This window comes from Sciurus vulgaris (genome assembly GCF_902686455.1).
Source record: "Sciurus vulgaris genome assembly, chromosome: 10".
NCBI lineage: Eukaryota > Metazoa > Chordata > Mammalia > Rodentia > Sciuridae > Sciurus > Sciurus vulgaris.
This window is the reverse complement of record NC_136470.1, coordinates 126,436,899-126,450,061: the sequence shown is the minus strand read 5'-3', so window position 1 is coordinate 126,450,061 and position 13,163 is coordinate 126,436,899. Positions and strand designations below refer to the sequence as shown.

At 46.7% G+C, this 13,163-nt stretch overlaps 1 protein-coding gene across 5 annotated transcripts in view; it reads left to right on the top strand.

Moving 5' to 3' along the window:
- The window catches only part of NMNAT3 (nicotinamide nucleotide adenylyltransferase 3), a 112,032-nt gene that overhangs the window by 42,759 nt on the left and 56,110 nt on the right, over positions 1–13,163 (top strand). For 3 of the 5 annotated variants that reach the window (XM_079100487.1, XM_079100486.1, XM_079100488.1), the window contains one exon: positions 7,606–7,755. The exons of 1 other annotated variant lie outside the window; for it this stretch is intronic. In XM_079100487.1, the coding sequence (XP_078956613.1) occupies positions 7,647–7,755 (109 nt within the window). In that variant the 5' untranslated portion in view covers positions 7,606–7,646. The remainder of the gene's footprint in view (positions 1–7,605; positions 7,756–13,163) is intronic. One more of the 5 variants, XM_079100489.1, reaches the window with a different exon arrangement.

The window sequence follows — 13,163 nt, the reverse complement described above, 5'->3', positions numbered from 1 at the left end:
ACTCTCACTCCCAGACAGCTGATGCTTGGAGCTGATGATTGACATGGCTGGAGCTGGACCAGCTGCAGCAGAGGAGGACCTGAGCCCTCTTCCCAGGCAACGTGGTCTGAGTGACCTACCTATCCGCAGGAGCATGTGCCCGGGGGCTGCCGAGTTTTAATCATGGTGACTAGAAAAACATTGGTGGGGTCTTTTTTAAACAAGACAGCAAGCACGTAGAAGCAGGCATAAGGAATGGTGAATTCTGTTTTAAACATAATGAAGGAGAAAGGAACGAACATTTCTGGAGAAGCCCCTGTGGACCCAGTCCTGTGTGAGAGGGGCCAGCGTCATTATCTGCATCTTCCCTGTGGCTCTCGGGGGCTGGGGAAGTTGATGAGGCTCTTGCAAGTAAACACCCATCCTTCCCAGGCTGTTGAAAGACGGAGGCTCAACGCGTGTCAGGTTTCTAGCAAGTGCCAGGCTCGTCACTCGGCAAGCCCCGTGGCAGTTGCTGAGCTCCACTTACTGCCACGACCGAAATCAGTCCCAAACCTACGAGTGTGGGGTTGTGCGGGACCTCCTTCCGTTCCTTGGGCTCCTTCAAGTCTTTTGAAAGTTCTCAGCACTGAAGAGCCGGCCGCCCGCTTCCCTGGGAGCCTCGTAATTAGGACGAGAGCATAATTGGCATGTTTGTTTCCTCCCAGGGCTGGCTGGCGGAGGGTCTGCGCACCGACACGGAGGCTGTGTGGCTTTTGTTCTTAGCAGCCCTGCGTGCCCATAGCAACCACGGGCCGATCTCACCCAGTTGAAAAGAAAAAGTACCAGCGCTCTCGTGAAGGTTGATTGCCCAGAAGCTGGCATGCTCACCCAGGTGGAAAGGGTCACCCTGGGTCCTGAAAAGTGTGTTCGTCAACCCCCCATACACACCGTGTCTCTTGTTTTCTCGAAGATGAGGAGTCTGGTCCGAGAGGTCTGGGTAATGAAGGCTGCTCGGGAATCCGTTTCCGTGCCACCCCAAGCCACCGGCTTTATGTCCATAATCAACAGGGTGTTGGCAGCGGCCCTTCTGGGTCGGGCATCAGGTGCTCACCGTAGGGAAAGGTAAATTGACTGCCTCCCGAGCCAGCAGCATTAGCACGTTAAGTCTGCAGTTAGCTTTCCCGGCCTGCCTCCTTCTCTGTGTCTGCGACAGCCTGCGACAAAAGGGCCGGGGTGCAGCCGAGCTGGAATTCAGTACATGTGGAGCATCGGCCACGCCACGCTACCTGGCAAGCCAGGAGAGGTGGGAGCAGCAGAAAGGCCGTCCTGGCGAAGCTGGGTCCCACCCGATCTCCACAGGGCGGAGGGGACCTCCTGAGGACGCCAACGCGGCCTTGGCTCCTGCCTCCCCTGCCCGCCTGTGGTGGTGGTGTGGACACCTCCGCAGCACTGTCCTCCTCCCCAGGGGGCTCCCCTCCCCGCAGCCTGGCTCCGAGGTCGCTCTGGGAGCCCGCCCTAGAGAGGCAGAGTGTGAATTTCCTCCGCTGCTGTGACAAGTCATCACGCGCTTCGTGCCCGAGAGCAGCACACGGAGGCCAGAAATGTGCTGCGAAGGTGGGCGGGTGGCCCCCCTTCTGGAGGACACGCTGCCTCCTTGCCGTGCCCACCTCTGGAGGCCACTTGTGCTGCTTCACGGGTGGCCCTTCCCAGCACCTTCCTTCCTCCGACCCTGCTCCGTCCACGCGTCTTCTCTGTCTCACCCTCCTGCCTCCCTCCTGCAAGGACGCTGGTGACAAAACCAGAGAATTCAAGATACCCTCCACATTCATTTAGTCACACCTGCAAAGTCCCTTGTACCATGGAGCATAACAGTCACAGGTTCTGAGGACGAGGTGCGGACACGTGGGCGCCAGTATCCTGCCTCTCCAGGTGACGCGTTAGCTCTGAGCCCCGTGCCTGCCCCACCCGTGATTATACGGTGATGGGTCATCGCTCCTGTAGGTGACTGGAGGTTCCTCAAGGAAGGGGCCGCGTCTGCTCTGCCTCCCGTTGTACCCCATGCCCAGAACAGAGGGACTGGCCCCGGCACACACTTGAGTGCTTGTCCCATGGGCCTGTCCAGGGGCCTGGCTGCAGTGCAGACTCTGGATGGTGTCAGGAAACCCTCAGGGACATCTCTTCAGAGGGGCTGGCAGTGTCTGGAAGGGGGTCTGGTAGGGGCTGTCCAGACTGCTGGCAAAGTAGCAGCCACCAACCTTCAGTCCCCCAGGGCGGGAGCCAGCTGGGCCAGTGTGCGGAGGGGTCCTTGAAGAGGCGCAGCAGAGCAGTGTGTCCTCCACTCCACCCGAGGGGGCGCCGTGCCGTCACCGGAGGGGTCTAAAGTGCCCCAAGGAGTCAGAAAGGCCAGTCTGCTCTGAAGGCCCAGGCCTAGACTGGAACAGAACTGAAGAGAGGACAGCCGTCTGACAGGAGCGCTTGGTTCCTTACCCACCCGCGTCCCGAGCGCCCAGGTGCGCCAGTGTGGGGACCTGAGGGCACCAAGAGAGGAAGGAGCCACCTCCAGGACCTGCCTTCTGGGAAAAGGGAGCCACGGTTCTGTGAGAGAAGAAAGTGGCCAGGGCGTCCCAGCCTGTCAGCATGGGGAAGGGCACAGGGTAGATAGTCCAAGGAGAAAAGCGTGAACGTGCATCACCAGCGGTGGGAGGGCATTTCAGGTCATAGCCATGTTTGCAAAGGCAGACGCCTTTTGAAGTGGTGTCATTTGCAGAAGCAGCAGGCTGTCTTTGAGGAGTGGATGAAATGCTGTTGGGCGGGCAGCTGAAGGGTGGGAGGCCAGAGGTGGGACCTGCCTTGGCTCCGGTTTAATGGCAGAGTCCAGAAAGGCTGCTCGCCACCTCCTCCACTTGTTAAATCCTCAGCAGCGTTTATTACCCACTCCGCGGGCCTCCATTAAACCCTGTTGACGAACAGCCTTTCCAGCAGCAGAAAGTCTGCCCGGCTTACTCTTCTCCTGAGACATTATTAGGTGGCAAGGGCAGGTGGGCCCTTTTATCACACGTGCCTGGTGGATCTGCACTTAATTCAGAGCCTGGTTTGTTCCCAGATGGACCCCGAGGGAGCCCATTCCACCCCTTAGCGCATTTCTGCAGGGCTTGTGGAGAGGGTGCTGAGTTGGAGATCATGCTGCGGGTGCCCTGGTCTTGTCCCTGAGCCTTGTCCTCCAGCCTGAGGCGTGGCTTGGACAGGTCACAGTCACTGTCAAGCAGTGTGGCTCAGGATAGCCCAGCGAGGAAAACAAAGCAAGAGAGGCACTTGGTAAAGGTCATCGTTCTTCTCAACAGCACACCCCTTGCCACTGATGCCGCCGTTTAAATAAATGTTCTAATTTGCAGTTTCTAGAAAATGAATCAAAACCCTAGGCTACTGAGATGCTGCACTTACATGTTTTAATGGCTCCAAAATTTTGTATTTTGTGAAAATGAAGTAGAATTTTGAAAGGCTTCAAAATAGTTGTGAGAAACAGCCATCTTCCTTAAATATACCCATCTCCACGAGGCTGCTCTTGCTCCTGTGAATAACTCAGTGCACTTTGCAAATAATATCTCATTAAACCACTCTGCCTCCCAGGAAGAAGCTGGCAGCAGCTTGTAGACCCATGTCTTGGCACGCAGTAGCGGGTGTTCCTGAGCCTCAGAGGAAGCTTGGGGAGACAGCACTACCCTGTGGCTGAGAGCTGTTCACCTTCACAGCGTAGCTCAGAGTATATCCAGGACAAGCTCTCTGTGCACTGGGAAGTACTCAGGGCTTCCCCACTACCAGGATACCGGTCCCTCATGCAGCTAGCTGGCCAGTGTCCTCTTTCCAACACCACTGAGCCCTACTCTGGCCAGGCTCTGCTCAGAGCTGAGATCCAGAGACAAGGGAAACAGCCTCCTGCCCCCTCGGGGCTTGCTCTCAGGTGGATAGGAAGCGCGTGGGCAAGTTTCTAGATCGTGGCATGTGATTTACTAAAGGTAAGCAGAGGTGAGCGGACCCGAGCCGTCTCAGCAGCCTCTGCGCTCTGAGCACAGTCACATCCTTGGCCCTGTGGCGGCCACTGTAGACCAGCGAACCCAATTCCCAACCCACTGTCCCTGCTGCTTCCTACTGAGAGTCTGTGAGGCTGGATACGTGCCTGTCCAGGCCCCTTGTAGCTCGAGCAGCCGTGTGACAGAATTCTAGCCAATGAGAAGAACCTAGAGCACTTGTGTTCTGATTAAGAGGAACAGCCAGTCTAGTATGACTCCTTTGTTATGGCTTTGATATCAGGCGTCCCCCAAAAGCTCACGTATGAGACAATGCAAGAAAGTTTTTTAGAGCTGAGATGATTGATCCCTGTTAGGGATTAACTGGGTGATAGCTGTAAGCAGAGAGGGTGAGGCTGGAGGGGTTGGGTCACTGGGGACATGTCCTTGGGGTTGATCTTTTGTCCTTGGTGAGAAACACTTTCTGCTTCCTGGTGCCATGTCCTGAGCGGCTGTTCTCCACCACAGTCTTCCGCCATGATGTTCAGCCTCAACTTGGTTCCCAAGCTGTGGAATCAGCCATCTATGGACTGAGACCCCTGAAACTGTGAGCCCCAAATAAGCTTTTCCTCTAAAATTGTTCTCACCAGGTCTTTTGGCCACAGCAGCAGAAAAGCTGGCTGAAACTCCGTGCTCCTGTGGCCTTGATGGAGGGCATGGCGGCTGTCGCTACCGCAGTCTTCTTGTGACCATGAGGAGCTCAAGTCCCAGATAAAAGACAGTAGATGAAATCAGGAGGTCTGTAGATTAGATAATAGTCCTGTTGCAGTGTTAATTTCCTGATTGTAATCATTGTTCTGCAGTTATGTAGGAAAATGTCTTTGTTCTTAGAAAACACATGCTGAAGACTTTGCAGGTCAATGGGTATCATGTCTACAACGTACACTCAACAATTTCAGGGGAAAAGTTACTTCTAGGTATTTACAGGTTATGTGGGTGTGTAAGTGTGTATATATATGCGTACGAGTGAATGATCAAGCAAGTGTTGTGAAATGTTAACATTGGGGAATGTGGGTAAAGAGTATACAGTAATTCTTTGTACAAATTTTTTGCAATTTTTTTTGTGTGAAATTATTTCAAAATAAGTTTCTCTAAAGTGCTTGTCTACTGAGTCCATACCCAGTGACTGTAGTTGTAAATAACGTGATCTGCTGAGTCAAGAGATGGGGGTGTGCTGGGGTGTTCTGGTAGGGAGGCCATGAGATGCTCGCAAAGAAACCACCGACAGGTAGTCCTTCGTTGCTAGTCAGTAAAGCAGCAGGTAAGCAGCGGTGGGTACGAGCCTGGAAAATTTGACCACGTGGCCAAATTGAAACCTGCCTGTAAATATTAGAGGACCTTGCAAAAGCAGAAGAGAGATGATAGACATGAGCAGGGGGCCCAGGGGAAGGGTGGAGGGCTGGACAAGGGGAAGAACCGGAAGGAAGCTGACCCAGTTCTGCTGCGTGCCTATGTGAGTGTATCACAGTGCATTCCAATTCTCCATGTGACCATAATTATACCAAAAAATAATGAATAAAAAGATGACCAGTGGAGAAGAGGAAGGGGACCGAGGGAGGGAGAGAGGAAGGACTAGGGATTAAAATGGAACCAGTTTATTAATATGTCGAAGCGAATACCAGTGTTATATATAACCATAATGCACTAGTTAGTCTAAAATAAAAAACAATTCCTTAGGTCAAGAGGGCCCCAGTTCCCAGCACCTGAGAATTCTCCAGGTTCCCCCAGAACTCACACTTACAGCCGAAGCCCCTGTGGCTGGAGGGATAAGAGGAGGGAATGCATCCCATCTGCTGGCCACTGCATCATCTGCAGCTGCATGACAGATCACCCCAAAACAGGCAGCTTGGAACAGCACGCTTATTTGTTTATTATTTTGATTTATTATCTCAGCTTTTTTATTAGAGTAGTGTAATTATACATAATTGCAGGGTTCACTTTGACATATTTATGCATGCCTGGAAGTTGATTTACTTCATTTCAGTCCAGGTGCCCCCCACGCCGCCATCCTCCCCCTCATCTTCCGCTACTCCACTGGTCTTCCTTCCACTTGTTTATTTGTTTATTTTTGCCTGTTGCTTTGCTTGTCTCTGTGGGTCTCCAGGCTGCTGGCTCAGAGTCTTACCAGCCTGCAGCCAGGTGTCCACAGGGCTGCAGTCTCACCTGAAAACCTGGCCATCAAAGATGGACTTCCACACAGCTGCTGGCCATTTTGCGTCCTCCTGGCTTCGGCCACCAGGGATCTCCTTGGGCTCCTGGCCCCATGGGTCTCTTCAGGGGCAGTTGGCACCTTGCAGCTGGCTCCCTCAGAGTGCGCTAGAGAGGCGAGCAAGAGGGAAGCCCAGCCTTGTCACCCTACCTCAGGCAGGACTTCCCCACGCATTTGTTCATTAGAAGCAAGTCACTAGGCCTGCCCACCGTGCAGGGGAGGCGGCTGCCAGTGAACCAGGAGGCGAGAAGCATCAGGAGCCACCACCGTCTCTCTTCTCCTTGCCCCGCCCTTGCCATGGTCAGAGTGATTATCCCCATCTCACAGATGAAGAAACTGAGTTTCAGAGAGGGGCTGTGCTCTGCGCAGGTCTTGCTGCCCCTGAGGCAGAGGCAGGAGTCAGGGTGAGGCCTACCTCCCCTGGGGCTCTTCACTACCGCCCAGCACACAGGGCGCCACAGGAGGGTCCTGTCTGCAGCTGCCCTGGGGCCAGGCTGCTTCCTTCTTTCCCCTAACCTCACCCTGGTGCTAAGAGTGGGGACAAGGGGAGCTGGGCCCTCTCAGAGCTCAAGTCCCAGATAAAAGACAGTAGATGAAATCAGGAGGTCTGTAGATTAGATAATAGTCCTGTTGCAGTGTTAATTTCCTGATTGTAATCATTGTTCTGCAGTTATGTAGGAAAATGTCTTTGTTCTTAGAAAACACATGCTGAAGACTTTGCAGGTCAATGGGTATCATGTCTACAACGTACACTCAACAATTTCAGGGGAAAAGTTACTTCTAGGTATTTACAGGTTATGTGGGTGTGTAAGTGTGTATATATACGCGTACGAGTGAATGATCAAGCAAGTGTTGTGAAATGTTAACATTGGGGAATGTGGGTAAAGAGTATACAGTAATTCTTTGTACAAATTTTTTGCAATTTTTTTGTGTGAAATTATTTCAAAATAAGTTTCTCTAAAGTGCTTGTGTACTGCGGACCCTCCTGAGTTCCTTTTGGACTACCAGAGTTGACATTACAGGAATCTCATAGACTTCCTTTTGACTTCAGGGTGGCCCGTGAGAGCCCGGGGAGGGCTTAGGGGTGAAGGGCAGAGTATGGGCTCTCAGGTCAGGGTGCCTGGGTTCCAGTCCTGGCCCAGCAGCTTCTAAGGTCCCTGAGCCACATGAGTAACCACTCAGAGCTATTGAAAGGATTCATCAGAAGGTGTGTACCTCGACCTTGGCCTGGCTCCTGGCCCATGTGAGCCTTCCCTAAATGCTCCTGAATCTATTGCCTCCTCAGTCCTCCTGCAAGTGAGGGTGAGAGACACTGGCCTGGACCTCTGTCTTGGTGCCAGCTCCCTGATGTGAGTTCTTGTCCCCATAAAGGCAGAGTGGCCACTGCAGTGGGAGCCGATGCGCCTGACAAGATGAAGAGCCGAATCCCCGTGGTGCTCCTGGCCTGCGGCTCCTTCAACCCCATCACCAACATGCACCTGCGCTTGTTTGAGGTTGCCAGAGACCACCTACACCAAACAGGTTGGTGAGGGGCCCGAGTCCCACAGAACTGGTGGGTGGGTTAAACCTCCAGGGGCTGTGCTGGCCACTGTCGTTGCCCCCCTCAGTGGAAGTGCTCAGCTGATTCACTCACCAGGTAACTGTGCTTTCCTGCATCACGCACAGAGGGCTGACGCCCCTCAGCCACTAACACCTGTGCAAGTCACACCCTGGCTGCAGCGTTGGGCATGTCTCAGGGTCACTCTCTGCCCCACCTGCCTCACATTCTCCTTGACGCTAAAAGAGACCAGGCCCTTTAGGGGACCTGAGCCTCAGTCAGGGGCTTCTTCCCTGTGCTCCCAACATGCACCTCCACAGCCAGGTGAATAGGCAGCATGTGCCTCTGAAAGCTCCTGCCACTCGTCTGTGGGAAGGCAGGAGCTCCCTAATGGAGATGCTGACATTTTCTCCTTTTGAAGAATAGATCTTAGACTATTGCAAATTAACAATCCTGTCTGTAGGGTATTTTCAATACAGATGGCATGACATTGCAGGAAATATTTAATCAGCTGGAAATATATAATCTGGGAACGTTTCATCTCCTTGACTTTCCATTTCATTATTAAGGGAATAAAACGGCATTTAGAGTCTGTATGATTCTTTCTAAAGATTGTGTCATTTATACATTTGATATCAGATGTATGTGAAAATATTTACATATTATGGATTTATGTATGTTTGTGCATATAAATATGTTTTTATTATTGCTTCGTTCAAATACTTTCACATTTAAGGGCATTGTTTTCATACCAGAATCAATTCCTGTTTACCTTTAATATATAAAAAAGTATTTGAGTAACCATGTAAGTCATTTCTTCAAAGAAATCATGTACAAGTGTTTATTGTAAAGAAAATACCTTTGTTTACAAAAGCATATTTTTATTATTGAAAAAGTGAAAGTGCATCTCTATTCTTGGTGAAGACACATAGCTCATTGTTATGGTTTGGATGTGAGGTGTCCCCCAAAAACTCACATGTGAAACAGTGCAATAAGGTTCAGAGGAGAAATGATTGGGTTGAAAGAGTCTTAACCCCATCAGTGACTTAATCCCCTGACAGTGATCAACTGAGTGGTGACTGAAGTGGTGGGCGTGGCTGGAGGAGGTGGGAATTGGGGCGTGGCTTTGGGGTATAATTTTATCTGGCAAGTGGAGTCTCTCTCTGCTTCCTGATCACCATGTGAGCTGCTTCCCTCTGCTACACTCTCCGCCATGATGATCAGCCTCACTTGGAGCCCTGAGGAATGGAGCCAGTCTTCCATGGACTGAGACCTCTGAATCTGTGAGCCCCAAATAAACTTTTCCTCCTTTAAAATTGTTATGGTCAGATTTTTTTAGTCACAGCAGTGAAAAAGCTGACTAAAACACTCATATAAGGGAGTTTTTAAAAATTCAAACAATACAGTTGAAACTGGCCAGTGGACATTAGTGGGTAGTGTACCAAAGAATAAATATTTATACCCATAAGTTTGAGAACAGATGCCCTAAGTCACTAGTAATCAATGAAAACACAAATAAAAATATGGTCAACACCACAGGTTATAGGCACCATGAGGGCAGCTACCCTGGTTGTCTGGGCACCATAGAATTGCCTCTGTCCATCCCTGGGCTGGTAGTTGGTGCCTGTAAACATCAGCTGTGTCTGTCAGTAGTTTTAGCCTGTGAGACTGGCACACATTAAAGACTGACAGGATCCGTGCTAGCAGGACAGGGAGGACAACAGCCACTCTCATGCTGCTAGTGACAGAGTAAAGGAGGAGACACTTTTGAAGGACAATTTGGTGTTCTGTGACAAGAAGTTTAAAATTTGTATCCACACATAATGAGAAGAAAAATCAGTCAATGGCATCCAAACCAGCACTGACAAGGGTGGACTCAGATGTTAGAATCAGCAAAGAGATCAAAACACTTATGTGCCAAATGTTCACAAATGAAGTTAAGACGTGAAATACATAAAAAGGACTCTGATCAAACTTCTATAGGTGAAGACTATAATCTGTGAGAAGAAAAATACACTAGATAGGAACAAAAACAAATTAGACACTGTAGAACAGAATGTGACATGAAGGTACACTAAAAGGAACTACCCAAAATGGAACATGGAGAGAAAAGGAATTTTAATACAGAAAGAAAGCATATCAGTGATACATGAGATAACTTCAAGCAGCTTTATACACTTGTCATTGGAATCCCAAAAGGGAAAAAGAGAAGGTGTGAAAAAATGTTTGAAAAAATAATGACTTAAGTTTCTTCCAGATTTGACATAAACATCACACAGATCCCAGGAACTCAACAAACCCCAAGCAAGAAAATATGAAGAAGAAGATAACAGCAAAGCATGTGATAACTGAATTTCTCAAAACCAGGAATAAGACAGAATCTTAAAAGCATCCACAAGAGAGCAAACATAAGAATGACAGCAGATTTCTTGCTACTGAATTTACCAGAAGAGAATTCAGTAAAATAACCTCATTACAGAACTGAAAGAAAAAACTATCCATCTAAAATTCTATATCCAGCCTATATTCAGCAAAAATGTCTTTCAAGAACAGAAAAAGATATTTTTACAAATATAAAAAATGGAAGAACCACCAGAAAACCTGCATTACCAAAAAAACAAAACAAACAAACAACAACAAAAAAAAACCTTCAGGCTGAAGGAAAATAATACCAAATTGGAACTATTAATCTACAAAGGGAATGCAGGACATTGGAAGTAGTAACCACATGAGTTTTTATATGGTATATGAAAGATTTTTTTCTTATTAAATTTCTTTAAAATGTAATTGACAGTTTAAGCAAAAATTATATTGTGGGGTTTATAACACATGTAGAAGTAGAATATATGTCAATGGTAGTGTACAGGCTGGGAGGGGTAAAATGGAAATGTGCTATACATAAAGTGATATAATACCACTTCAAGGTGGGCTGTGATAAGTTAAAGATGTACACATTAAACTTTAAAATAGCAAAGCACACAGAGCTAATAAGCATACAAAGGAAATATTTGATCCTGAATATGCTCAATTCATTCAAAAGAAGAAAGAAGGAATGAAAGCCACAGATGGAGCAGATAGAAGACAAATAAGAGACTTAAACCTGACTGTATCAGTAGTCACTTTAAATATAAATAGTCTAATGACTTTTAGTAAGTGGCAGATTGTCAGATTCGATAAAATAAGCAAGACTCAGCTATACAGCAGCCCTCCCTGTCCACAGGGAATACGTTCCGACTGCCAATGGATGCCTAAAACTGCAGATAGCAGCATATGTGCTGTGTTTTCCCCCATTCACACATACCTGTGATGAAGTGTAGTTTATAAATTAGGATAGTAAGAGATTAACAACAACAAAAACAAACTGGAAAAATCATAACTATACTATAGTAAAAGTTATTTAAGAAGTAGGGATTATTTATTTCTGGAATTTTCCATTTAATATTGTCAGACCACTTTTGACCTTGAGTAAACTGTGGAAACTGAAACTACAAGTAAGGAGGGAGTGTGCATAAGAAGCACACTTTCTGGGTTCAATCCCCAGTCCTGCACCAGAGAAGGAAATGTAGGGAGTGGTAGAAGGAGAGCACCTTAAATATAAAAGCACAGATGGGTTAAAAGAAAAGAATAGAAGCCTCTCCTGTTAAAGTTGGAGCAGCTATAGTAATAACAAGGAAAATAGATTTCAGGAAAAAATATGACCAGAAATAAGAAGAAGGTCATTTCGTAATTATAAACTACGAACTTAGATTCCAAAATCCTAAACAATATATTTCAAAACTAAATCAACAAAGCAATGCATATAAAGGATAATATATCATCAGCAAGTAGGATTATCTCAGAGGTGCAATGTTAGTACAATGCTCAGAAATTAATTATTGTAATTCAATATATTAACAAACTAAAATAGAAAAACCTTATGATTATCTCAACAGACACAAGAAAGACAGTTGTTAAATGCAACATCAACCCATAACTTCAAAAAAACTTTCAGCAAAATAGCAATAGAAAACAACCTTCCTCTATCCACAAAAAAGCTACAACTAACATCTTACAACAAGGGAAAGACTAATACTTTACCTCATAATATCAGGAACAAGATAAGAATGTCTATTACTACTATGCTGTTCAAGATTGTTTTAAGGGCCTAGCCAAAACAATAAGACAAGAAAAAGAAATAGAAGGCATCCAGACTGGAATGGAAGAATGAAACTACTTGCAGATGATATCATCATCTACAGAGAAAATCTTAAGAAATCTAAAAAAAAAAAAAAAAAAACACTAGAACTTAATAAGTATGAGAAGGACACACAATCAATACATAAAAATCAGCTGTATTTCTTCGGTATACTAACAACAAAGGATTATAAACTGAAATAAAAAGGAATCTCCACACTGCTTTCCAGAGTGGCTGCACTAATTTGCAACCCCACCAGCAATGTATGAGTGTACCTTTTCCCCACATCCCCGCCAATACCTATTGTTGTTTGTGTTCTTGATAATCGCTCTGGAAAGCAGTGTGGAGATTCCTTAGAAAACTTAGAATAGAACCACCTTTTGACCCAGCTATCCCACTCCTTGGCCTATACCCAAAGGACTTAAAATCAACGTACTACAGAGATACAGTCACATCAGTGTTCATAGCTGCTCAATTCACAATAGCCAGATTGTAGAACCAACCTAGATTTCCTTCAATTGATGAATGGATAAAGAAACTGTGGTATATATATATACCATGGAATATTAGTCAGCCATGAAGAATAATAAAATTATGGCATTTGTAGGCAAATGGATGAAATTGGAGAATATCATGCTAAGTGAAATAAGCCAATCTCAAAAAACCAAAGGACGAATGATCTTGCTGATAAGCAGATGATGATACATAATGGGGGAAGGGAGGGAGGCAAGAATGGAGGAAGGAGGGACATATAGAGGGAAAAGAGGGATGGGATTGGTGGGGGGAGGAAAAAAATAACAGAATGAATCAAAAACTATTACCCTATGAAAATGTATGATTACACAAATGGTACGCCTCTACTTCCTGTACAGAGAAACAAGTTGTACCCCATTTGTTTACAATAAAAATAAATATATAAATAAAATGCCACTTGCAATAATATAAAAAAGAAATACTTAGAGGAACCTGACAGACGTTTGCAAGATTATACAGTAAAAACCCCATAACATGCTGAAAGAAATTAAAGACATCCTAATTCAAATGGAGAGGTATACTTTGTCCATGGATCAGAAAACTCAACAATGATCAGGCTTCATTTCTCTCCAGATTCACCCATAGATTCAACATGATCTCAAAAGGCTTTTTTTCTTCACATTTTTTATCAGTGCAGTATAGTTGTAAATAAATGATGGGATTTGTTGTTACACGTTTGTACGT